The sequence below is a fragment of the Cinclus cinclus genome, chromosome 1 (assembly GCF_963662255.1).
Source record: "Cinclus cinclus chromosome 1, bCinCin1.1, whole genome shotgun sequence".
Taxonomy (NCBI): domain Eukaryota; kingdom Metazoa; phylum Chordata; class Aves; order Passeriformes; family Cinclidae; genus Cinclus; species Cinclus cinclus.
This window is the reverse complement of record NC_085046.1, coordinates 32,125,419-32,150,025: the sequence shown is the minus strand read 5'-3', so window position 1 is coordinate 32,150,025 and position 24,607 is coordinate 32,125,419. Positions and strand designations below refer to the sequence as shown.

At 38.3% G+C, this 24,607-nt stretch overlaps 1 protein-coding gene across 4 annotated transcripts in view; it reads left to right on the top strand.

The window, feature by feature from the left end:
- Positions 1-16,386: 16,386 nt before the first annotated feature.
- The window catches only part of OSBPL3 (oxysterol binding protein like 3), a 41,147-nt gene continuing 32,926 nt past the window's right edge, over positions 16,387-24,607 (top strand). For all 4 annotated transcript variants that reach the window (XM_062495745.1, XM_062495736.1, XM_062495727.1 and 1 more), the window contains exons 1-4: positions 16,387-17,406; positions 23,802-23,918; positions 24,122-24,175; positions 24,383-24,496. In XM_062495745.1, coding sequence (XP_062351729.1) covers positions 17,314-17,406; positions 23,802-23,918; positions 24,122-24,175; positions 24,383-24,496 — 378 coding nt within the window. In that variant the 5' untranslated portion in view covers positions 16,387-17,313. The remainder of the gene's footprint in view (positions 17,407-23,801; positions 23,919-24,121; positions 24,176-24,382; positions 24,497-24,607) is intronic.

Genomic DNA, 24,607 nt, shown 5'->3' with positions numbered 1-24,607 from the left:
CTTTGGCAGAGACTGTAAACTTTAAGTGCTTGAAATAGCTAATTAGCATAGCCAAAAGTAACTTAGAAGAGCATGAGTCTGGTCTCCTGTTATGGAAACTTTAGATTGCTCACACTTAAATGCAGAGAAAAGTAGCAACTACTGTGTCTGGTTGTTCAAGAGACAGTCAGCTGGGTCACCCTTCCCATTTAGCAGTGGGAACAAGTTGCCTTCTTACTGACATTACAGCAAGGATTTTATGAAGTGAGATACTGCATTTTGCTTACAGAAAGTGATACAGATAATCCATATTCTTACCAATGAAAATCTTTTTATCACACCCTCACTGAGCAGAAGCATACACTTGTCATGAGCTCAGTCCTTTGATGTACACAATTTTCTTGCTTGGAGAAGCCAAAAGAACTTGATTCTTCTTTTAAGAGTAGCTCTAAGAGACCATCTCTGTCTTTCAGTATATGCCTGAACACATGCTTCTGCCAGCCTTATCATTTTGAAAAAAATGGGGTAAATTTTTCTCATCTTTGCTTACGCAACCTCTGGTAATTTCTTTATTTGTCCACCAGCTGAGGAACAGAAATAAAGCCATGACACATCAGAAGGCAGAAGATTTGTCATGTTTCAGAGGTGGCCTTAGAAATGAAGACCAGCAGCTGTATAGCTATGTAGTTGTGTAGCTTCGGGGCCCCTCTTTCCAGCTGTGCCACAGCAACGATTTTGTGCACGAGAGACTTGCAGGAGAGTGGAAGAGAAGGTTGCAGGTGTTGGTGGGCTCCTCTAGAATGATAATGAGGATATGAGACTGAATCCCCAATCCCACCATGTGTAATAGTGAATGAAGTATGGCTTTGGCCTCTAGTGGCTGTTGCTTATTTGTTGATTGCTAGTTTAGGTGCCTTTTACTCACATTTGCTTCAGAGAAAATGTTGTATTCTTGTTTTAATTCATAAGACAGGCACTTGTAGCACCAGGTATTTGAAGACAAAATGAAAATGACTTTGTTTCTTTAGTTTGGAAGAAGCTTCCTTAGCAGAAAAATATTATGATTATTGAAGTACTTACTTCTCAAGGAGAAATAAAGATTAAAGACTGACTAAAATGTTAACAGTATAATTATTTTGAGCTATGTGTATAAAGTTGAGTGGCTTCTTCAGTTTCAGTCTTCTGTTATGTTAATGTGTTTTAATCTTATTTTATCCTTGTGTGCTTGCCCATGAATGAAATGGCGTAGATTTTTTTGTTGCACTTCTTATCAAACCATATATGAGGGATGAAAAATGGTGAAACTTGATGAAGTGTCACTATCAATAGTGATGAAAAAATGGAGATGTTTTTATGAGAATGTAAAATTTGTAGTATTTGTTTAATGAGTTTTTTAAATTTACCCAACTTTATGCACCTCATTCACAAAATGCCTGTCGTGGAGACACATGACCAAACCATAGCAAGAACTTTTCAGAATAGAAGTACATTCTCACATTAACTTAAGTTTCAAGAACATTAACATTCTGAGAGAAAACCAGGAAAGGTATTTACCTGATAGGGAGTAAAACACCTGCCTGGTAACTTGGGGACACAATAGTGAGCATTAGAGCAGTGATGAAAATAAATTGATGATAAAATGATGATGATAGAATTATGAAAAAGCTTTAAGAAGCCTTCAGTGCACCAGTGTGTTTGGAACTTCTAACAAGCTGTCAAATAAATAATTTTTGTTCTTGGAGGCTCTTACATGAGCTAAAAGGTAGAAACTGTCAGCTGCATTATTGGTCCAGAGGCGGCAGTACTCACTGTGGTGACAGTGAAAAGACTGGATGTTTTTGGTTGAAGGACACCAGTAGAATTTGATGTTGGCCATGAGAAGGACATGGAGGACTGGAGAATGGCCCTCTCCCTTTGTGTGTGATTTTTTTTTTTTATGCCAACTTTTATTGGGCAACAGGTCTTTGCTTCTAAAGGTTGAAACTGTTAATGTTGTTTTTAACACATTGTGGTGAGTCATGTGCCACTCCCTGCCTGCTTTTATTTTTGTCACCACTGGACAAAATCGTAGTAACGGGTGGTTAGCAAAGTAAAATGTACCATAAGAAAAGTTTTACCCTTAATACCATTCAGCATCTGGCCAGCAGCTTTTGAGGGAAAACCTTTGTTTCAGGAGAAATAGAAGAAGCATTCATTGTTTAGCTCAAGCTTTGGAGCTCTGAAGGAAGTTGCTTATTCCACTGTATGGAGTGAGACAGGCTGCAAAATCTAGAACTTAAAATTTCAATAGATTTTGATTTATCATGAGCGTAGTATAAAATAAACATTTTCTATGGCTGTTCGTTCCATCTTGTCAAATTATAGTTTTTACTTCACCTTTAACATTTTTACATATGGTTTATGTTTCAAGCTTGAATTGGCTGGGATTTTTGTTTGTTGACTTGGCTTTCTTTCCCCCTCTTTTTGTCTTTTTGTGGTTTTTTTTCAGCACCATATAGCTATTGAGGAAATCTAAAAGAAACCACTAATTAAGAGGTGGTGATAGCTGAGTAACAGCTGTAAAGGGCATGATTCAGCATCTCCTGCTGCAACTAGCTTCCCCTGAAAGTTGTGAAATCTCAATCTCTCCTGTGTTTGCAAAGACCTTGGTAAAGAAGTGCAGATAACCAGGATGCCAGGACCACCACAATGGGTGTGTGGTGGGTTTGACAGCAGGTGCCCACCTAAGCCACTCTGTCACTCCACTCAGCTGGATGAGGCAGCAAAAATACAAAGAAAGGTTCGTGGATCAAGATAAGGACACAGAGAGGTCACTCAGCAATTGCTGTCGTGGGTAGTCTTGACTGAGGGAAATTAATGTAATTTAGTGCCTGTCAAATACAGGTTAATGAGAAATAAACCCAAATCTTAAAACACATTCCCTTCACCCCTCCTTTCTGGGCTCAACCTCCAAATCTACTTCCTTCCTCCCAGTGAACAGGAGTGGGGAATGAGGGCTGTAGTCACACATTGTCCCTGCTGCTCTTTTCTTCTCAGGGCAAGGACTCCTCACTCTCTTGCCCTGCTCCAGTTTGGGGTCCCTCTCATGGGAGACACACCTCCATGAATTCCTCCTTTCCACGGGCTGTTTAATCACTGTTCCCTGTGGAGTCACAGAATTCGTGGAATGTTTCTGGAATGAGATTTTGGCTTTAAGCTGGAGACTCTTTTTGTAGTATCTCATGAGAAATAAGGAACCACTAATGCCTTCTTTTGCCTGGCTGTCTGGCTCTGTGTGGGATGCTCCAGCTGTGCTGTACAGGCTATTCACTGAAGAGTTGGACTCAGGGATCCTTGTGGGTCCATTCCAACTCGGAATATTCTGTGATTTAGTTGTCACCTGTGGGAAGATAAATTCATGTTTTTTTCAGTTATGTAACCATGCATCGCATTTCATTTAACTTACAACTTATAGCCCAGAAATCTGACTGCAATGCACTTGGTATGATGCGTGCATTTAAAACACAAGAGCATTGTCATAGAAAAAATAAATGCGCATATTAATGCTTGATTGTGAAGATATCATTAGCACTTGAAGGTGCTAGTATCACTTCAGATGCATGTATAGAAAACATGAATATCAATATGCCTGTACTTTGTTTCATTGGAGATGAAACAGTTTTATGACCTGCAAGAATTGTGGGGTTTGCCACGGAAAGTGCAGCAGAAGTTCTTAGCACAGAGCTGCTGAAGGTGTGTTTGGTCGAGAGGAGGGCTGCAGACCCCCCGAGTGCCCACCTGAGGCAGGTGGCAGGCTGACTGATCTGATCTGATCTGATCTGATCTGATCTGATCTGGCTGGGACCAGCTCAGAAGGGCCAGCCATGCAGATGCTGAGTGAAATGTCCAGATCTGAGTCTCTGCAGTGAGTCAGAGTTCAGGATCAGGAGTTTCTGCCTTTGCTTCCAAATGTGCTGCCATCAGTCTGGTGTAATCTAATAGGCAGTGACCTTTAATTGCCTTTTGGCCTTGTGGCATCAAGCTGCTGCTGCCACAAATGACAATTAGTAAAATTCCTCTCATTAGGCTGCAGTGAACAAGGGGTAATATGATAAGGGTAAGGAAGATGTATTTTTCTTTATAAAGAATATTTTATTGCTGTCACAAAAACATCCATTTGACTGCATGTGTTTGACTTTCAGAGTATTCTGAAATTATTGTGAAAAATAACACTGTTGCTACTTATTTATTTAAGTTAGCAGTAGCAAAGAAGTTCTGGCTCAGTATGTTAAAAGGAAGATCAAATGGAAGAGTGTTTAGTAGTTTTGGATAAATTGTGGCAACTCAGTTTGGACTGTTTGCTTTCACCTGATTTATTTAATATGCTACCTGTGAAATACCCCTTTTCTGTCCACGGGCACATGAAGGTTCATTAATATTGTTGAAATACCGTGCCTCTGCTTGTTCAGCTGAAGAAAAGTCAGGCCTGCAGCATCCCTGAAGGTGGTTCTGAGTTTAAAATACAGTGGTTGTTTATGTACAAAATGTTAATTGTCACTCCGCTCTCTTCAGACATAACTAACATGTGATTTAATTTGGATACATTAGCTGAGAATCATATTCACAGGAGAAGTAATGCATTTGTCACATGTATTTACTTTCTCATGCTTAATGCATAACATCCAACTTGACAATTCCTGCACTTGTTGGTGAGTTTAAGCTTCTTAGATTTACTGTGTAAGGTGGTTAAGCTGCTGGTTTTAACTTCCATATGCCTAATGCTTTTTCCATGTCCTCACCTAGCTCTAGAAAAGTATCCCAGGCATGGGGAATGGGGCAGGGAGGAAGACAGTGAGAAACTGAGCTGTTCAAACTGATAAAAGGACATATGAACTCTGAAGAATGAGTGAAGACCCCAGGCACAATTAATATAAAGTCAGATTCCTCTGCACAAGGCAGCAGCATTTACTGGAAGCTTTAATTATTTTAAAGCACTGTATGCTGGATTTGTATGGACAATCTGTAAGAACAAATGACAGACTTTTCAAAATTAATTGCTGAATGCCATGGGGAGTGGAAGCAAATTTACATTCCTGTTTTGGGAACAATACTGAGATTTTGAATACACTGTCAGTTGGTAATTGGTCAAAATTTGTATTTCTGGGAATGCTATCATTTATGTGAAAGAAAAATGTGAGGTGTGAAAGCTTTTACTGCAGTTTTGTGTCTAAATGAACTTCAGCTTAGGGTGGCTGTTTTAGGAAGCATGAAGATGCAATCAGTTTTCAGTGGATGCTGTTCAGAGCCTGTCATGTGACTACCATTTGTCCAGTTTTCAAAATCCTTTTCCAAAAACCTAATGGTGCTGTAGGGAGAGGGATCAGACTCTTTTGCTCCAAGTAATTCAATAACTTTTTTGTACTTGACACAAATAGAAATTGCTTATATTTTTATGTATGCAGTTCATAAATGAACTGTCATGTGGGTCTAGTAGAATTTTAATTCAATTGGCCAAAATGACCAGTTGGAATACAGCACCAGGGGCCCAAGAAATGCTTTGTGTTGTACTGTATTTTCTTTCACCTTTTAGAGGTGCAATACCCATTCAACATCATAAACGGTCTATTCCCAAAATCGTCTCTTGTGATGCAAATGACACTAGAGGGTGGCAGGAGATCCTGCTTGTTTTGCCACTGTATTATGTAGTTTAGTAGTGACTTGAAGCAGTGATCACCCTCGCTGGGATCTGCCTAACTGGTATTGTAAAATCACTCCGGAGAGCAATTTTTGCTCTTTCACTCTGGGAACCATATGGGAAGAGTTTCAACATCACCACTTTTACTATTCTCACAGTTAGTGTGAGTGTCCTACTCTGGAAGATCATTATCACGAGGGATATCGTGGGGCTGGTGAGCAGTCAGACTCACCTGGAGCAGGTGAGTCAACAGGTTTGAGAGGAGTCTGAAATAGGAGCTGGGGCACTGCCAGCTCCCATGGCCACCTTGTTTGTTTGCAGGTAGAACAGACAGTGGACTGATTTTCTTATTTTTTGAGTACAGAAGAGAAGACTGTCAAATTTTAAATGCTGATGATGTAACTTCTTCAAATGTCAGGCTTCTGACTGCCATTGGTCATTCCCAGATTTATTTTTAATGTGCTATTCCATGTAAATCCTTGTTATTTTGGTGTAACAGCACTAAAGATTTTTGGGGTTTTGGACAAATTTTATGATGCGATCTCAAAAACAGTATAAAGTGTTAGGAGAAATAATTAGGTGCATTTTTATATGGAAATCTTAGGGGTTTTTTATTTAAATTACCATTCACTGTAATTTTTTTTTCACATTTCTCCTCCAGCTCCTAATTTTCTATATACAATTAATTTTTCTACCTTTTCACAATTAAACCCGTGGAACAAGATAACGAAAATCAGTTCAATGGCTCTGTTTTAATTTCCTGTATTGCGCAGGTGTATTTTTTTCTACAAGACTTTGTGAGTTATGACAATGCTTTAATGTCTGCAAACATCATGTTTTCTGGTCAAGGCTGGATGAAATCTTTGTACATATTGTTTCAATACTGAACAGCCTTGGAAAAGACAATTTACTGTCAGAAGTGTAATTTTATGTCGTGAGCTTTGTAAAAGTGTCTTCCTCCTTTATGCATTCTGTATTGTATAATGTTAGAAATATGTTCTTGATTAAGTTTCTCAGACTTTTAATGCTAAAAGTACTGCTTGGTGGCAAAATTGTAAAAAACCACCTTCAACGAAAGATTAATATTAGTGAAAGTTAAGAAAAAGAAACGTAGGTCATCATGGGTGAAGTAGGCGTGAGTGCCATCTGTTAAGAAAATAGATTTTGGTATTATGTTTCCTGCAAATTCATATGTTGTTATTTTAGTAATTTTAGACATTTTTATTTTAAAAGCCCCAAACCAATTAATGTCTCCCTCTCAGAAATTGCTTTGTTCTACTTTCCTTTTTAGAAATTCATCAAGTGAGTTATATGAATTAGTACTTAAGTATTGTCAGAATTCACTTTATGCACTACCCATAATTTGATTTATTTTTGTGTTGTAAGTCCTGATGGTCTAGCAAAGCCAGTGCCATATGCCAGCAGTTTAAAAACTAACATAAAACTGATGAAGGGCTGGAAGGAGAGTAGAGAGAGAGAGAAGGCAAAGACTGGTTAAACTCTTTTATATTAAGGTGTTTAAGGGGAATCCACATCACTTGTGAAAACTTCTGTTTATTTATTGGTGGTTTTGTAGCCTATAAATAAAATTCAGCTTGTTGGTTGCTGTTCAAGTATAACCAACCTCAAGAATGCTGTGAAGCAAACAAAATGTTGGACTGTACATGTTATAAAACTCTTCATGTTGTTGTCTTCCATCTCTGTGACTGGCTTGCAGTGACTGGGGCTGAACTAAAAAAATTATATACTACTTAGAAATAAAAAATATGGATAGTTTAGTTGTGCCACCCTTTCACCGAGCTCAAATCAAGTTCTGTGTATGTTGTTCATTCTCTCGTATTGCTGAGGCATCCTAATTAAAACCTTCAGTCTTTTAAACCTCTAATAAATGCTTGAGAATGAGAGCACACCTAAGCTTTTTTTAATCACGGAGCATTTCATTTGTTTTTAATTAAATTCAAATAGATTGCTACTAGCTTGCACTAACCTGAATCTAAATGTAAAATTAGGGACAGAGTATCATGTTCAGAACTGCCTGGATCAATTGAAAATAACACCACTTCCACTTTCTTGGTCACCAGGAGCTGATGACTATCCCTAAACAAAGTGTGTTAACTACTTGCTGTGACAAAAATCGTGCTCTACTAATGTGGATCAGAGAGGGCTCCTGTGATATTTGTTTTTAAAATCTATTTATTTTTTGGCAGGAAGACTACTGATCTCCAGGAAAGGACAGTAACAAATCACTTGGGAGCAAGAATTTCTTTAATTACTTTGGCAGATTTGAAAATGAATAGCATTTGAGCTCTAACCTGTCAATGGAGGCACTGAACTGCTACTGAGCTCCATAAAAGTTCTCAGGAGCTTTGTATTAACTGAGCTCTATTGCTGGAGGCAGGCCATATTTTCACATTGGAACATAGCAGACATCATATTGTAGTAGATTTGTATAAACAAAATTACTGCATTAAAACTCTTTGGGTCTTCCTTGTTCTGGGCTGTCTGTAATAGTTACATTATTCACAGTTTTCTTCCTTTGGCTAATCTCTGAACTTGCTTTTAGATTTTGTACCTTTGTAGCTGGGCAGAGGCAGGGCAAGATCTGACATGAAGTCACTCACTCTGAGTTGGACCTTCTGATCTTCCCAAATATAGTTTGCAACTTCTGCAGCTTCATGTTTAGTTTCTTCCCTTTTCAAGGGCAAAAATTCCTTTACCAGCTCTAAGTTGAGCCTCTGTGGTAACCCTAATTGAATTTGTCTTCCCGTCCAGTGTTTCAGAACTTGAGGATGTGGTGGTGGAATTGTAACATTTGAGGTGTGCAGAGGATCCCATTTATGGTTCTTCCCTGTTTCAAAATCTGCCCTCTTAACCAGTTAGAGACCCTCACTTTTGGCCTGCATCTTTTTTTTTTTGTCTGACCCAGCTGCTGTGATTGATGTTTCCTCACTTCTTATTAATTAGGCAAAACATTCCGCAAAGTCATTCAGATTTATAATCTGGATTCCCACATCTTGCATCTCTCTGCTTCTAGGTATCTTTCAGTTAATCTTTTCCCTATGCCATTAAGATAATGTTGCAGAAAACTTGATCCATGGAATTGCTTCCCACTGTCAAGGTGTTCGTTGCAAACATAAATATGAGTAGATTTAAGACCAGATGTGATGCAGAATCTTCCAGGAGCATGGTTCATGGCATCTGTGGCTCATGGTTCCTGTCACCTGCCTACATGGACAGGGGTGACATGTTTCCAGGCAAAAGGACAGCTGCAGGTGTCTTCCTATCTGTCCTGGAGGAGCTCTCACTAAAGGCTTAACAGTTTTAATTTGTATTTAAAATTAACACATTTCTGTGAACAATTTAGATTAGACATTAAGAGGAAATTCTTTATTGTGAGGGTTGGGAGGCACTGGCACAGGTTGCTCTGAGAAACTGTGTGTGTTCCAACCCTGGCAGTGTTCAATGCCAGGTCGGATGGAGCTCTGAGCAACCTGGTCTAGTGGAAGATGTCCCTGCCCATGGAAGGGGTGTTGGAACTGGGTGATCTTTGAGGTCCCTTCAAGCCTAAGGTATTTGTTGATTCTGTGGTTCTCTGTATACTTTTTTTCCTTCATGCTGGCTTTTATTTTTTTTTCTTCTTGTTTTTTTAATTAAAAACTTGGAATTAGCAAACTCCTATCTTTTGGCATTAATAATAAAAATTACTTAGCACTTGTAGTACTAATTCTCCTCAGGATACTTTATATGTTATTATTTCCTACAGTGCACTTCTTAAGTGTTGATGTTTGTTTGCACATTGTGTGCTTAGAAACAAGGTGTTAAGAAATTAGTGGCTTCTCAACTAAGGTGGTGTTAGAAAGAGTTAACACTGATCTGCTAACAGCTACCTGCCCTTGCTCAGAACACCACACACCTCTTTTGTGGTTTCAAGCTTCTCTTAATATGAAAGACCTTCTGTAGAAAAATAATCTACATAATATTTAAAAGAAAGCTGTAGTGCTACATATTAAGTTACTAATGTTGTAGAGTACACTGAAAAAGGCATCCTGGAGTGGACTCAGGGACGGAAGCCTCTAAAGATACATTAAGTTGATCAAGAAGAAATAAGACATTTTTATAGCTTGTCATCATTGCACTTTATAAAATGTGTAAATGAATCTCTATGGATCCTAGGAAGAACTGAATCTTGTTACCACAGTTATTAAAGTTAATAAGATTTAAATTTTGAGGCAATAGGCATGCTTACAAAGGAAATATACTACACATTCTCAAAGGGAAGTGCTGTTTCATTTGTACCTTTTTTCTTTTAGCAAGTAGTGATATACAGGACAAATGACAATTCCAATGTATGATGGAAAAACAGATTTCTGAGAGGGGGATCATAATTTTTGTTTGTTTGGTGGACTTTTGCTTGTTGTTTTTAATGTTTTGTTGTTGTTTTGGGGTTTTTTTGTTTTTTGTTTTTTGTTTTAGAAAGTAGATTATGCCAAAGTGTGAAAGGTAAAATAGCACATCAAAGAGGACAAAGCAGGTTTGTTGGATTCTGCCAGTCTTTAATGAACCTGTCTAGCTCTCCTGCATGAGATAAAGAATCTGTGTTGTGTTTGTTGGTCATAGCACCCTCACGATGTTTTCCTTCAGACTTTGGTGAGGATGATTCCTGGGCCAACAAAACTCTTTCAGTATTTCCACTTGCTGTTCTGCTTGAAACCAGAGGTGACTGGATTTGGGTTTCTTTCTCCATAGTTAAACAATTATGTTAGCTGGTTTAATAAAGTATATTGTTTTATGTTGACCTTGGTAGATTTATGCATCTCACATCTTTATGCACTTGATTAGGTCACGAAGAGCCAGTCTGATCCACAGCTACACTGATGCCTTCAATGATTTGACAGAAAAGTGATGTCTTTTTCTTGACATGCAGGCAGTTCTGTCTTAAGATTTTTGAATTACTACATGCTGGCAGACTGACAGATACTTCCAGAGTATCATTGTGCCTATCAAAACTGAATCTGGGACAACAAATAGTGTGTATTTCAGTAATGCTTTAGCAATAATGACTGCAGTTTTGAAAACGAATAAGCCTCAGGGCACAGTCAAATATCTTTGTTTTAGTGAACAAAACAAAGCTTTAAGTAGCAAGAGCAGAAAAATGAAAGACAACCAAGCTCCTGCCAAATGTTTCCCACTCAGGGATGTTATCACTGAGAGATGGGCCTTTCCAAGGTTTCGAGTACAGATTGTAAAGTGATACCATGTGCCTGTTATTTTCCTTGCTGGAAATGATGATGAGCTTGTCTCTCTCTTCTGTTGCCTGATCACCTTTTGTAAGGTTTTCTCCAGCTGACCAGCAATTCAGTGCAAACAGCCCTTTTTCTGGTTTGATATTTGGGCAGAGGGAGGACTGTCCACCTCCTTAGCACTGCTGTGTGCTGTGTACCTGCTCCTGGCCTAGGCTTTGACCGTAGCTCAGGAGCTGTTGTTTTGTTCTCCACCCTCTTGGCAGGGAGACTGTATGGACCCCTCTTTTACTGGGTCACAAATTGTTTCTCGAGGTCCTCCAGATTTTGGCTTATTGGTCAAGTGCTCATCCATGCCAAGAGCTGGGAGGGTTGTGTGTGGTACCCTCAATCATTCCTGTGAGCCCTGAGCTGCCAGGCAAGCCCTGGGCAAGGCTCCTTTTGGAAGGGGCAGGAAGAGAAGAAGAATATTAATTATATAAGATCTGTCTGCGAGCTAGGTTAGACCTGCTAGTTATGATTCTCGACTGTGATTGAAAGTTGGGTGGAAAAGGTAGTATGGCAGCTAATTCCTGTAAAATTACTGCCATTACAGCATGTATTTTCTGTGTCACTCATCACCAAGACTTAACCTGTCTATCTAGTTTATATACCCACTAAGTTTGGGTTTTTTGTACAAGTGCAATCTATCACACATCTCCTGGGGGGATGGAAACAGCGTCAAGAGTATGCATTTAAAATGAATCATGTCATGTGCAGTGTTATAGTCAGTTTCCGTGGTGGATGTGAGGAAAAGGTGGTATTTTTATATGTACTCATATTTCAGGATGCTGAATGACCTATTTCTAAAATTATATAAGATTTTTCTAATGCAAGGATTGAATTATCTGCCCCAAGGTTTAGTGAAACAGCAGATATTTGCTTTGCTTCAGGAAAGTCTAACTAGACTTGACATCGAAGCATGTTCTTTGATGTTTTCTTGGGATGTATTCTGCTGGATTGTTTCTGAGGTTTTGTTTTGTAATTTGTTTTCTATTTTGTGGTTTTGCGTTTTTTGGGGTTTTCTTTGCTTTTTCTTTCTGTGCACTGGATCATACAGGATTTTCTTTCATCAAGTGAAGAACATTGTACATTATAAGCAATCTCTTGTTAAATGCAGTATGGTTGTTGTTTGTCTAGCTTTTCCCCTTTCCCTCTCTGTCTGTCTCTCTTGATTAGACAATTAGGAGAGTTTGCTTTGAACTAAATTTTCCCCTTTTGGGTCACTGACATAGCATGATTAAGTTGCTACAAAAGCCTCTTTAAGGAGACAGGCTAGATGGAACTGTTTCTTTGCATCACAGACTGCTTCAGAGTAGTATTTTTCATGGCTGATGAAAACATCTGCTCAAGAGAGTTTGTGATTTGGGTGAGCACCTATCTGATGGAAGTCAGTTCTGAAATGCTTCCTTGTTATTGTTAGTCTCCCTAAGCTGTTTGAACATATGCTTTCAAAGACAGGTTTAATAACCTATCAGTAAGAGTTGTTTTTTTCATGCTTGTTTCTGCAAGTTTTCATTAGTAAAGAGAATAGCTGGTAACAGAGCAGAATTTATGTGATTTGACCTTCAGTAGTGTGAATCTTACAGTAATTGAGGAACAGCAAATACCTGCCTTGAAAAGACATCTCCAACAGTTGTACGTGGTGTAACTGCAGCCTATAAATAATTCTTTCCTATTTTGAGCCAAATGAGACAACAGGATAGATTAAAGCTGGCAAATTGAACCAGAACAGAGAGAGACATGAAAGCAAGACTAGGAAAAGACTATTGCTTTGTTTATCCAGGCAGGTGTGAGTGAATGCAATTTAATAATAGCTGCAGAGCAAAGGTTTCAGCACAAAGTCTTTTCTAATTCTGTGAAAGTCACTCAGTGTTGCTTGCCACTCTGATTTGGATTGCTCAGTTCCATGCTTGCTGTGTCCATCTGACTTTCATCAGGCTTTATGTTGTTTCTATTCTTCCATCCAAAAAACCTTAATTGACTACAGAATGAGATGCGCACTTCCAGTTTTGCTTCTCAGAGTCTCTAGTGTTCCTTCACTGCTGAGTCAGCTTTGAAGCAGCTGTTAAGGCTTTAATTTTCCTCCAGAACCATGGCAAAAATAATTGCATAATGTTGATTTATTTTTTTTTTACTGCACTTATACATATTTTTTTTTTCTAAATTTCACTTCTTTTGTGAGATGTGAAAAGTCTGATTTTGCTGTAAGCTTATTGTTTTCAGAGTTGTGAGAGATGAAACGATACTGCAAGGCTGCTTTGAACCTGTGCAATTTTAAAGGTCTGAGGGCAACCTGGGATGGTACTTTTTTAAAACACAGAATTGTATTCCTGTTTTACATATTATCATATGTTTACATTAGCTGTAATTGATGTAGAATGATAAAGCTCTTAGTAGCAGATGATAAGTAGAGATAAGTGCTGTTTATCATCTTACAGTGTAGTAGCTCTAACTAGTATTTGATACTCATATATTCTTGATTCTTCAAAATGTACCTGATGAGGTCCTTTGCAGAGGTACTCATGGCCTACTTTTGCAGCTGTTGACTTTTCAGAGAAGAATTAGGCCAGTACTTAGCACAGTGAAAATTACTGTCCTAAATTTATTTGGATTTGCCTCAGCCTCACACCTTCAAGCTGTCTTTTTGGAGTAGACCAAAGAAAGTGGCACTGTGTGCTCCAGAGAAGTGTGGGAACAAATACAGTTCTGAGGCCATCCTGTGGCATGGAAAGGAGCAAACTTTAATGAATATGAAGCAATTGGATCATGATGACCTTAAAAATAAATTTTAGTTGCAATCTTCACTTCATTAGCGTAACACTGCTTTTTATGCTTGCTTTAAAGTTGTGTTGCTCTTGTACCTGGTGGCCTTAATTTCCACAGGTAATGCAAAAGATCATTTGCCCTAGAGAGATGCAGTCACTACTGCTGAAAGCCAGTCAAGTTGGGATGCAGAATCAGTGTTTTCTCACCTTCCTGGAATAATAAGTGAGTTACTGTTGAAGGGCAGCCACAGTTTTCTTTTTTCTCTTCTAAACTTGAAGTTTTTAAAAGGAGCACTAAGTTGTTTCTGGAATACACAGCGGTTTTTGCAGAGGAGGTGGGACCATGACCATTATTCAAATACACTTTTTCATGCTCAAATCTGGAAGTCTCAAGGTAGTAAGTTAAATTACTGGGAAACAGCAATAGAATAAAGTGCTTTGGAGAGAGGACACATTTTTCACTCCTTAATTCTTCGGGGCTGGTAAGAAAAGCCTTTTGTCCAGCCCATGCAGTAATTCATTTGAAGGAATAAAAGAAAATTCAAAACCCCAACTTTAGAAGTAGAGAGACAAAAAATACTTCAGGTGTGCTCTGCCAGATTCACCTCACTTGTCCCCTGCTCCTTGTTCAAGCACCTCTTGTTAGGTAGTGAGTCATCTTCAGCTCATTTGAATTCTGGAAACGTGCCCATCTCATTCTTTCTGATTCCAAAAGGACAAATGACATTGCCCTAGGAGATCTTAAGTACTTTCTTAGGTGGTGTAAGTCTGTGTCTCTCTGACGTCAGTGTTAGCAAGTGGAGCAGCGCAGTACAACTGGATCCTTGTAGTCAATCACTTAGAAGACCTAACATCAGCCCCTGCATAAGACTTGTCAGGACTAGCTCTAGTCTGGTGTTGTGTACTCAATCCTTTGAGCACTGGATGCAGTCCTGAAGCACATTTAATCCAAAAGGTTTTGTTTCCATGTTCCAAGACTGCTGTGCAGTGCAAACCTTGTTACAGGAGATTGGCAGAAAACCTCTCTGCTCTGTCCTAAGACATTACTGTAGTTAAACCTTAAGTTCATTTAGACTCCACAACAGAAAGATGATCATGGAAATATTCCTATGATTTTATGGCTTCTCTCTGTGTTGAAGTCCAAGAGACCTCTAGGGTTTTTTTGAGTTACTTGACACTTCTAGGACATCACAACTATTGTGCTGTGTGTTCAAACAGGCAAAGGACATTGTATATATTAAATCTAGTGTGTCCTGGAGATATACCCAGTGCTTTTTGCTGCAAAAGTTTTCAGTGTTTTTTTGCTGCAAATTAGAGCCTGTTTCTTGCCATGAGCTCTGCCAATCACTGCCAAAATGCCAGGTAGTCACCAGTGAAAACTGAAGGTGCTCATTCTGAACAAAAGCAGTGAAGAGAACAGGCATTTATCTGAGCAAAGTATGTTCCAGAAGCAAAGGACTTTCTGCATGGTTTCAAGGGGGTATCTGAACAGTGAGTTTGCAGGAAGAGTGTTTCTGTTCCTGTTGAGAGTTTGACCTTTGCTTGTTAATACAGATGTTACCATTAAACTGTTCTGCTAAATGGAGCTTGCAAGTAAGGAAGGAAGTTATCCTTTATATTTACTCCATAGTAAAAAACCTGAGATGCTTCTAACCTGCTTTTAAAAATGGAAGTAACTCTAAACCTGTTAAATGTACTAGTTCTTAATGGAACATCACACAAATTTATCTTCCAGATAGAAAGTGACCATACCTTCTCCAGAATACACTACTCCTAATCTCAGTCATAACTTGAGTCTTAAATCTGTGTGTTGGGCCCAAATCACATTGCTGTTCTGGGGGTTTTTTTTGGCCTTCATTGTGCTCACTATCTTTGTAGCTCTCTGATGGTTCCTGGAATATTTACCAAGCTGACTCACCTTCACTCCTGGAAGAGCCCCAGGAGAGTTCATTTCTCACCTCACTTATGGAGGTTGGGGCCATATCACAGATTTGTTCTGGAGGCAAGAGTATTTCTAGCTAGATAAAATAAATTCCATGAAGAGAGATTGTGTTTCAGGTGAAAGGAGGGCATGTTGATTGAAATGTTACAGCAAACTCTATTGCTAGAAAGCACTGTAGATTGGAAAAGGTTTCTGTTCAGACGCTGGAAGCTTCAGACTACAGCTGCAGGGAGAGAGGTTTTCTGCTGCAGAGTGTTGTCTTCATCTTAAATATAGCACCTGGTTTTAATTTTGTGTTTTGGTCGCTTTTTCTTATCTGTGGCTTTTGGCGCATTGCTTTATTTTGGCTATTTAAGGAAAAAGAATTCTTAAAATGCACAAAATGTTTTACTAGGGATCTGAAATTACTGCTTCTCTCAAAATAAAATTTAAACCTCTTCAAGGAAAAAATGAATGGCAAACTTCAATAATCAGTGATCCCAGCTCAGGACTGTTGTGACAGTGCAAGCAATGGAATTGTGAAGTAGTGCCTCTCTGTTTTGGCAATGAAATATCTCTCCTCTCTGTGGAAACTTCCTTACCTTTCTCAGTGGTTGTTCTTGGACTCTACCTAATGGTGAATTCTTTGCCCGAGGCAATAAAATTCAAAGTGATACACAATTTATACAGCCACTTCAAGTTTTGGAAAGTATGACCCTTTTGTAATGTCCTCTATTTGTTTGTGGGTTTGTTGTTGTTGTTGTTTTTGGGGGTTTTTTTAAGTATGCAGTTACCATGACAACTTTTACCCACGCTGAAACTCCTTTACTGGGAGTTCCTGGCATGGCTTCTACTTGCATGTGCTGTAAGGAGCACTGTTATTAAACAGATTGTTAATTATTCTTCCAGTCACTTGCTGAGACAACTGATGTGACAGTAGATAGAGCTTTCTGATCCCAGGTGAAAGTGGTCATGCACAGCTCTATGCAGCTAAGTTTTCATGCTCTCTGCTTTTAGGTATTACTCTTTTATGTAGAGGGTTTGTGGGGGTTTTTTGGTTTTTTTTTTTTGCCTTATAACATGAAGCCATGCTTAGTTGTTTAAATTATCAAGGAACAGAGAAAAAGAGACATTTGTTTGATTATGCCATAATTTTTTGGTGACTTTGTATTGGATGTCTGCCTCTCACTTTGCATCTATTTTGGGCCATTTAATATTGAGATTTATGATTTTCTTTGTGTGTGTTTACTAATTTTTTAAAATAAATTTAAATCTGTAAAGAGATGCTTGATACTGTACCTTGTCCTCTGAATAAATAGCAACAATTAAAATGTTTTTAGGATCCAACATTTATGTCATTTCTATCTGATACTTGCAAATTTATCTTAAAGTGGTTGTTCAATTTATTTCTTATAAAACACAGTAATGTGTTCAGCTTGTGTTACCAAAGGCTTTATTATGATTCATGCTAGAATATGACAGCAAGAGACAGCATCTGATAACTTGGCTTTTCTTTTTTTTTCCTCTTCTTTTCCCTTTTAGGAGTTTCTATGGGGTACAGATCATGCCACTGGACTGCATTTGGGTAAAGGATGAGTTCAGTATTTCTCTGAGGAGTCTTCCAACACATTTTCTAAATTACCTTTTAATGGTGTTCTAAGTGAGCTTATGTGAAACAAATAGTATTGGATCATGAGTGAAGAAAAAAACTTTGGTGCATCCCAGAAAATGTTGTCTCCTTCAAGAAGCACCAGCAGCTGCTCCTCCAAGCAGGGAAGTCGACAGGTACTTTTTTTTCACCAAGCTGAAAGCATTGCTAAGATTGGCTTTTACTTTTTGCCTTGGATATCTGCAATTCTCTTAAACTGTTTTCCTGTTGCTTGCTTGTTTTATTTCATGACTTCTTTGCTTTCCTCGCTCTATTTTTTCTTTTTTGTTGGTAGCAGCATCTTGTTTTGAGTCAAATGTGGCAAACGCGTATTACTGAATAGTGGGCATGTGTAAAACTGGAATGCTTACAGTGAATTTTTATTTCTGTGTTATTGTATGTATGGTGTCTTTATAGTGAAATAGAGCTTGTAGCCTCTTGTTCTGAATTGTTTGATCCTGAAATACCAAATCTTTTCTGTTAGGCACTACTTTTGTGGTAGAATATCGCGTGACTGCTCTGTTTATTTCAAGTTTCCAAGGAAAGATATGGATGCATGTGTGAAAGATAATTCATTTTTCATCAGTCTGACACAGGGCTTCTTAGAATTTGGTTGTTGCTGTAGAACCATAGATAGCAAAATGAGTATTCATGTAACACGATGCATCTGTGTGCCAAATGCAAAGGCTACTTTGTTTTGTGCAGAGATGTTGCTAATCTTTAAACCTCTCAGTTTCAAAAGATGTGTCTACAAGTGTTTGCACCTGACAGGTGAGGCTGCTGAACACAGCTTTGTTTGTGGGCAATAAATGCTGACCTGCAGTTGCACTGAGAATTAAACTTAAATGTGTCCCATCCAAAGTCATGAGCAAAGTGCTCAACATAAACTTTTATCTGTACAAGGGCTGGCTTAGTGGAGCTCTTGAAGCTGCCTCAGAATTTTAATTGGAATTGAGCATCCCAATCCCCCAAAAGCTTTGGAGTCCTCAGCTGTGTTTTGAAACAGCACCTGCTCTTCTAGGACTTCTGGCCCTGTTCATACAGCTGGCAAGGCAGTCAAATGTCTGAACAATTTATGACTTTTTAAAGTGCTGTGCTTGTGAGAAGTGCTGTGCATTTCTAGTATACTGAACAATAAAATCTTTCCTCTCAGGACATCCTTTTTGTTTTCCTGCAATATTATTTTTTATTTTTTGTATGAGATTACCTTTGAAAAACGTAATTTAAAAGATTTGGTACTGTCTGTTCAACCGTTCATGTCTATCAAGTGTTATCGTGTATTATTTAAATAATAAGATTTACATGAGTATGACTAAGTCCAATGGTGTGTAATGCAGCCATACTTATGCCATTTATTTGCCCTTTCCATCTGTATCTTAGTTTAAACGACAATACTTTAGGTGCTCAATTAAGAAAACAGCAACCATCTAAAATAGTATGAAACTGTTAAAAATCCCCTAATTAAAAAAGGATGACATGTACAATAACCTTCAGGAGCTTTTGTTTGTTTGGATTTGTTTTGGTGTTTGTTTAAAAATCCTGGTAGAATAGTGGAATGTAACACTATTAGTGATACTTTTTTATTAATAGTATCCTGAAAGTTTAAATGATGTTGCCAGGTGCTGTGCAGGTTAGGGAGTGACCTGCTATTACTTTGATTTTCTTTTCTTCATATTCCAGCTCCGTGGAGGGTTTCTTATTCTTCCTTCAAACACTTGCATCTCTCATGCTCATGGCTTGTGGTTTAGTGACAGATCTTCCTCACAGATGCTTTTCTCTCTGCTGCTGCTCTGATGCAGTACTTCTGTGAATCTGATTAAGTAGAAAGATGATCTGAAAGGTCTTGGAGCAGGGTGAAAAAAACCCAGGAGGATCTGAATTCTGATTTCCTAGATGCAGACTTTATTGCTGGTGTATGCCAGCACCAAAGAAGTGACCTGAGGCTGGGATATGGAAGAGCAGTAGTGCCAGGTGCTGTGTCTGCTGAAGTTTAGTTACACATTGGAGGGCTGTTGTGTGAAGCATGATTCCTGTGATGCAGAAAATGAGGCACTCTGCTAGAAAGGAGTTGACTTAAGCAGAGCTGCAGGACTTTGAGGGATCCACTCCTTCCTTTGCTATATTTGATACCCATTTCCTGCCTGGTATAGTACATTTGCTGTCTGAGCTGAACAGGTTAAGAGTTAGTCCTCTTCTACTAAATTCACCTTCACTTTGAAGCCCCATGCAAATTTGGAGGCAACTGCCTCTTCCCACCTCTTTGCTTTTCTCTTCCCCTCTCCTTCAGTTATGGAAAGGGATTTCTTCCACAGAGACACAACTCAAATTCAGTTTTCTTTCAGTGAGGAAAAAAAAAAAAACTGGTGTTGCCCTTCCTTAAATTTAAATTGACCTGTGATCCAAAGAAGGTATATTGTGCTAATTATTTTTAAATCTGATACGTTAACTAACTTTTAAAATAGATCCACCAGGGAAAAGCTTTGTGATAAAAGAACCATTTAAAAAACCTTATGTTCCATAAAAGAAAATTAAATCACTTCTGCCAATTTTATGAACCGTAACAAATGCCTTAGTTGCAGCTGATGCCAACCCTTATCCTCCACGAAGTAGGTTTCTATTTTTGGCAGTTTAAATATTTGGTACAACTGACTGCATTTTGCATTGAAAAAGTGTGGCACTGTCATCTCGTTTGTTCAGGGAGCTGCAACTGGAAGCGTCAGTCTGAAAGCCATTCAGAATCATTACTTCATGCTTTCCTCTGAAATAATTTGCCTTAAGGAGCTGTACGGTGCAGAATATTGCAGAAAATAAGAAGGCTTTTATTATATCAAACAAAGAATATGAATACATTTACCTAATAATGGACTTATCTCTGAAGACCAAAGTCTGTGAGTTTTTTCCTCAGCCATAGACCAAGTATGGGCCAAGGAGTGTGTACAGAGGGATTTTTCAGTGCTGATCTGAAATGAGCACCTCTGGACCTGAGAAATGTAAAGATTTTATTCCTTCCTTAGCCTCAAAAATTTCTTCCTGGGCAGCAAATGCAGTGTTGATCATTTTGTGCAGATTCTGGCCCATAATAATGCAAAATCTTTTGAAGTGTCATAATCTTAAAACAAAACTGATCTAGACATCAGACTTATGGTAGAATTATTAGTGCTGTTCATCTGGGAGTTTTGGGGTTTGTTTTTGGGGGAGGGGGTTTCTTTTTTTCAAGTTAGTGCAGTGTTTTGGGCTATCTCTTTCAGTTCCCTATTGTGGGGTAAGAATGAGCAAAAGGGAGCATAATCTGAATGCCTTCAGGAAATCTTTTGTCTCCAATTTACTCCTCTGCTATTTCAGAGGGATGAGTAGAGATGATAATCGACCAGCCTGATTCATTTGCCTTCATTTTAGAGAGTAAGCAGATTTCTTTCACTTCTGCAGCTGCTCCCAGGAATAGCCAGCTGACACTTTTTCCTCAATTCAGTGAGGTGTAAAATCTCTTGCAAAACAAAAAACCTGGACAAGATCTGTAGGGTCTGGGTTAAGCAAATGGATCCAAAACCAGTCACAGCAGCAGTGTTTTTGAAAAATGTGAGAGTTTGTTCAGGTGGGAAAGGTCGGATTCTTCTGGAAGGATGTATATGGAAGAAGGCCAGATTCTTTCAATGCATCATGGCACCTTGTATGTATCCAGCAGCTCCCCAAACTGTTAATTTGGTGAGCTTTTAAGAGGATCCATTTCTAATTCAAGCAAGCTACCATTATGTACAGCTGACAATTGAAGTGTGAGGTTCCCAGGGTAGAGAGATGAGTAGCAGACTTGCCTTCTAACTGAGATTTGGCAGGCTGTCAAGCCTGCTTGAGGGGAAGCAGTGCTTCCACTTCAGCTTTTCTTCCCATTTTCACACTTTTTATTTGAGAAGACACATTCTAGGCCACCTTGCTCACCTGAAGAACTGTGATAAATATGACTTTCCTGCGGGGATGTGAGAGATACCTTGTGTCTGGATTGCAGGAGAGGTCCAGGCAAAATTAGAGTTATAATTCAGGGAACATCATGTTCTGTATTAAAAAGTTTGATCAAAACTATTAATGTATATTCCAGATGGGTGTAATTGGCTGAGCTGTTTCTCAGCTGATTCCTTTCTCTTCACCTCACACATCCAGTATCATGGGTCTGTCTCACTTCAAGAGTCCCTTTCTTTCCAAGCTTGTCCTTATAGAGAGATGGGGCTCCGTGGTGACTCACTGCATCCTTTTTGAGTACTTAACGGAACATATAAAAAAGAGAATTTTTTTTTTTTACATAGTGATAGGACGGGGGGAATAGTCTTAAACTGAAAGAAGGGAGATTTAGATTAGCTAATAGGAGATTTTTTACTGTGAACATTGTGAGAACACTGAAGCAGGTTGCTCAGAGAACCTATGGATGCCCCAGCCCTGTGTTCAATGCTGGGTTGAATGGGGCTCTGAGCAGCCTTGTCTAGTGGAAGGTGTAGGGTTGAAATATGGCAGGAGGGTTGAAACTAGATTGTCTTGTAAGGTCCCCTCCAACCCTAGGTAATCTATGATACTGTAGATCTTCCTCAACTGAGATAAAATTTCTGCTTGTCTCCTACAATCAGACCACTCTTTCAGTGATACGCTGTGTTTATGCTTAACCAAACTTTGTGATAACTTAATCTCAAAGAAGGAGAAAATTGTTTCTGTAGGTACAACACTAGAATATTGAAAAGGATCTACTGTTCACTACTACCAGATTAATTCCCAGTGGAAAAGTTATGTGCTTGGGCACTGCAGTTTAATATATTTTGGCAAGACAAGGGAAATAGCTTGCTTTGTATTTGGGCAAAACAGCTTCTAAGCCCTTCTGGCTACTTTCAAGAAGAAAGAAACTAAACCATAAACACAACATTTTCCATAATCTTGCAGCAGTTCCTGTTAGTTCTTAATTAGAATTACATGACAAAATGTCTTCTCTCAAAAATTTTGGTTAGGACAACTGCACTTTGGACTTCTGCTGAGGTAGCACAACATCATTGAATGGTCTGTAGAGTGTTGATTGACAGCCCCTCATTTCCACTGCTTGTTTTCTATTGTGTGGTGAGTGTTGGGAGACTAAACTCAAAGCAGGAAAGCAGAGCAGCTTACCAGATTGTTCCATTAAATGAAGCACAAGGAATATAACAGAGAAATAATGGAGTGCCACTAATAGAAGCCTTTTCAAATATGGTTTGCTTGTAAGGCCTTATTACACAAGTAATGAGCATATTAACTGATGTAATTTTTTTCTGGGCTTATAGAGGTGAATTTTAAGGATTCTGAAGATGGATAAATGAAGACAGCTAGCACACTTGCTGATTTTTTGTTTAATTTTGTTTAATTTTTCTTTTTAAGTTTTTTTTTGTTTTGTTTTTGTTTGTGGTTTTTTTTTTTTTTTTTTTGTTTTTTGTTTTTTGGTTTTTTTTTTTGAGCCAGTCAAGTTCTTTTTGGGAATATCTCTCTGTGTATCTTACAGGGAGCACCATGAGTACTCTACCTACCTGGAATAGTTCTCTTTTCCCTGATTTGCTTCATAATGGTCCTTTTTTGTTATTATACTCTATGTAGTAAAGCATTCTTTATCTTTTTGAAATATAAGGGGATGGTACTAACATATACCATTTCCTGTCAGTTATTTATAATTCTACATCTGCCAAATCCTGGCAATAAATAATTCACGAGGTCTCTGATCAGAAATCTTGACACTTATGTTACATTGTCATTTGTAGTTGTTCCATAAATAAAAACGATAAAAAAACTATGAGATGTAGACTCTTCTCTGTTGTGTTGCTGCAGGGTCTTTCATTTAAGAGTTCCTTATGACAAAAAAAAAGCGATTCACTTTTAATTAGTTTTATCTGATGAAAGGTGACTTTTGCTTTTCTTGTAGTTTCCATTTATGTCATACTCCTCATAGTACTTGAGTTACTTCCCTGGATTTTAATTCTTTTTTTTTTTTTAGTTTAGTTTGACTTAATTTATTTTATTGTTTTTACTTTAGGGAGGCTGCAATTTGCACCAAACACCAAACCTTGAGTTACTGAGTATGGGCAAAAGAGTTTTATAGAAAAAAGGTTTTCATTTTTCGTATCTTATTTTTGCTTCATGGCCTACAAAACCTATTCTTTTAAGATAGGCTGTTTCTGTCTCTGATGACAGAAGGTTTTTGCTAAATTGTGACTATGCTATGGTTATGCACTGTCTGTGTATGTATGTATGCATGTGCAGGAAAAGATACACATAAAATTCTGGCAAGCAAATACATACAGTGAAGGATGGTGTCCTAAAAGTTGTTTTATTTAGTGGTATTGCTTCTATCAAAATGAAAAAGAACCTTATCTCTCTGATGATACATAACAAAGTGTAAAGATGGATCCCTGATTATATTTCAACATCAATTGGGTTTTGTCTTTTTTTCTTATAGCCTTCTTCTTCTTGAATCTCTCTTAACAATTCAATTCTTTGGAAGAAATAAGATCTACATTTGGATTTTCTGTTTAAGCAGGACAGCTGGGAAATTGTAGAAGGACTCCGGGGAGCAATGAATTGTACCCAGGAGCCACAGAAGCAGGAGGGATGCTTGCTGAAAAAGAGGAAATGGCCTCTGAAAGGCTGGCACAAGGTAGGGAAGGAATGTGTGTCTGAAAGCTTGATGCCACATGAGTGGGACTTATTTGGTGTGGTTTTGTGACAAAAAGGTTACTTAAAAGCAAAGAAAAATATTCTTTAAAGAAATGGAAGAGGGGAGGATGAGTTTGTGCTATTTTTCTGTTTGTGGCTTTTTTGGCATGTTTTGTTTGTAATTCTATTCATTTCTGTTTACAGAGATACTTCTTTTTGGACAGAGGGATTTTGAAATATTCCAAATGTCGAGCTGATGTAAGTGACCTAAAATCTTTAAGGCCTTTATAAAGTAAGAAATATCAAAAATAACAAAAATTTCCTACTGTTGGCAATGAGAAATAGAATTTTCAGTAGTCCAAAACAGTAGTTTGAGAGGGGAAGAAATGCTGATTTCAGAAGGTAATATTTATCCTTTTGCTTTCATCTGGAATGACTGTGTTTTTACTTTTCACTCTTTTGCAGATAGAGAGAGGAAAACTTCATGGCTGTATTGATGTTGGACTTTCTGTCATGTCTGTAAAGAAATCAACAAAATGTATAGATTTGGATACAGAGGAGCAGATATACCACCTGAAGGTAGGTCTCGTTATATCCTTGCTCCCAAACTAATGATATTAGCTGTGTTGGGTGGAGCAGTTTTTTTGGGGTTTTTTTGACAGCAAGAGGTCTGTTAGTTATCCTAATAAC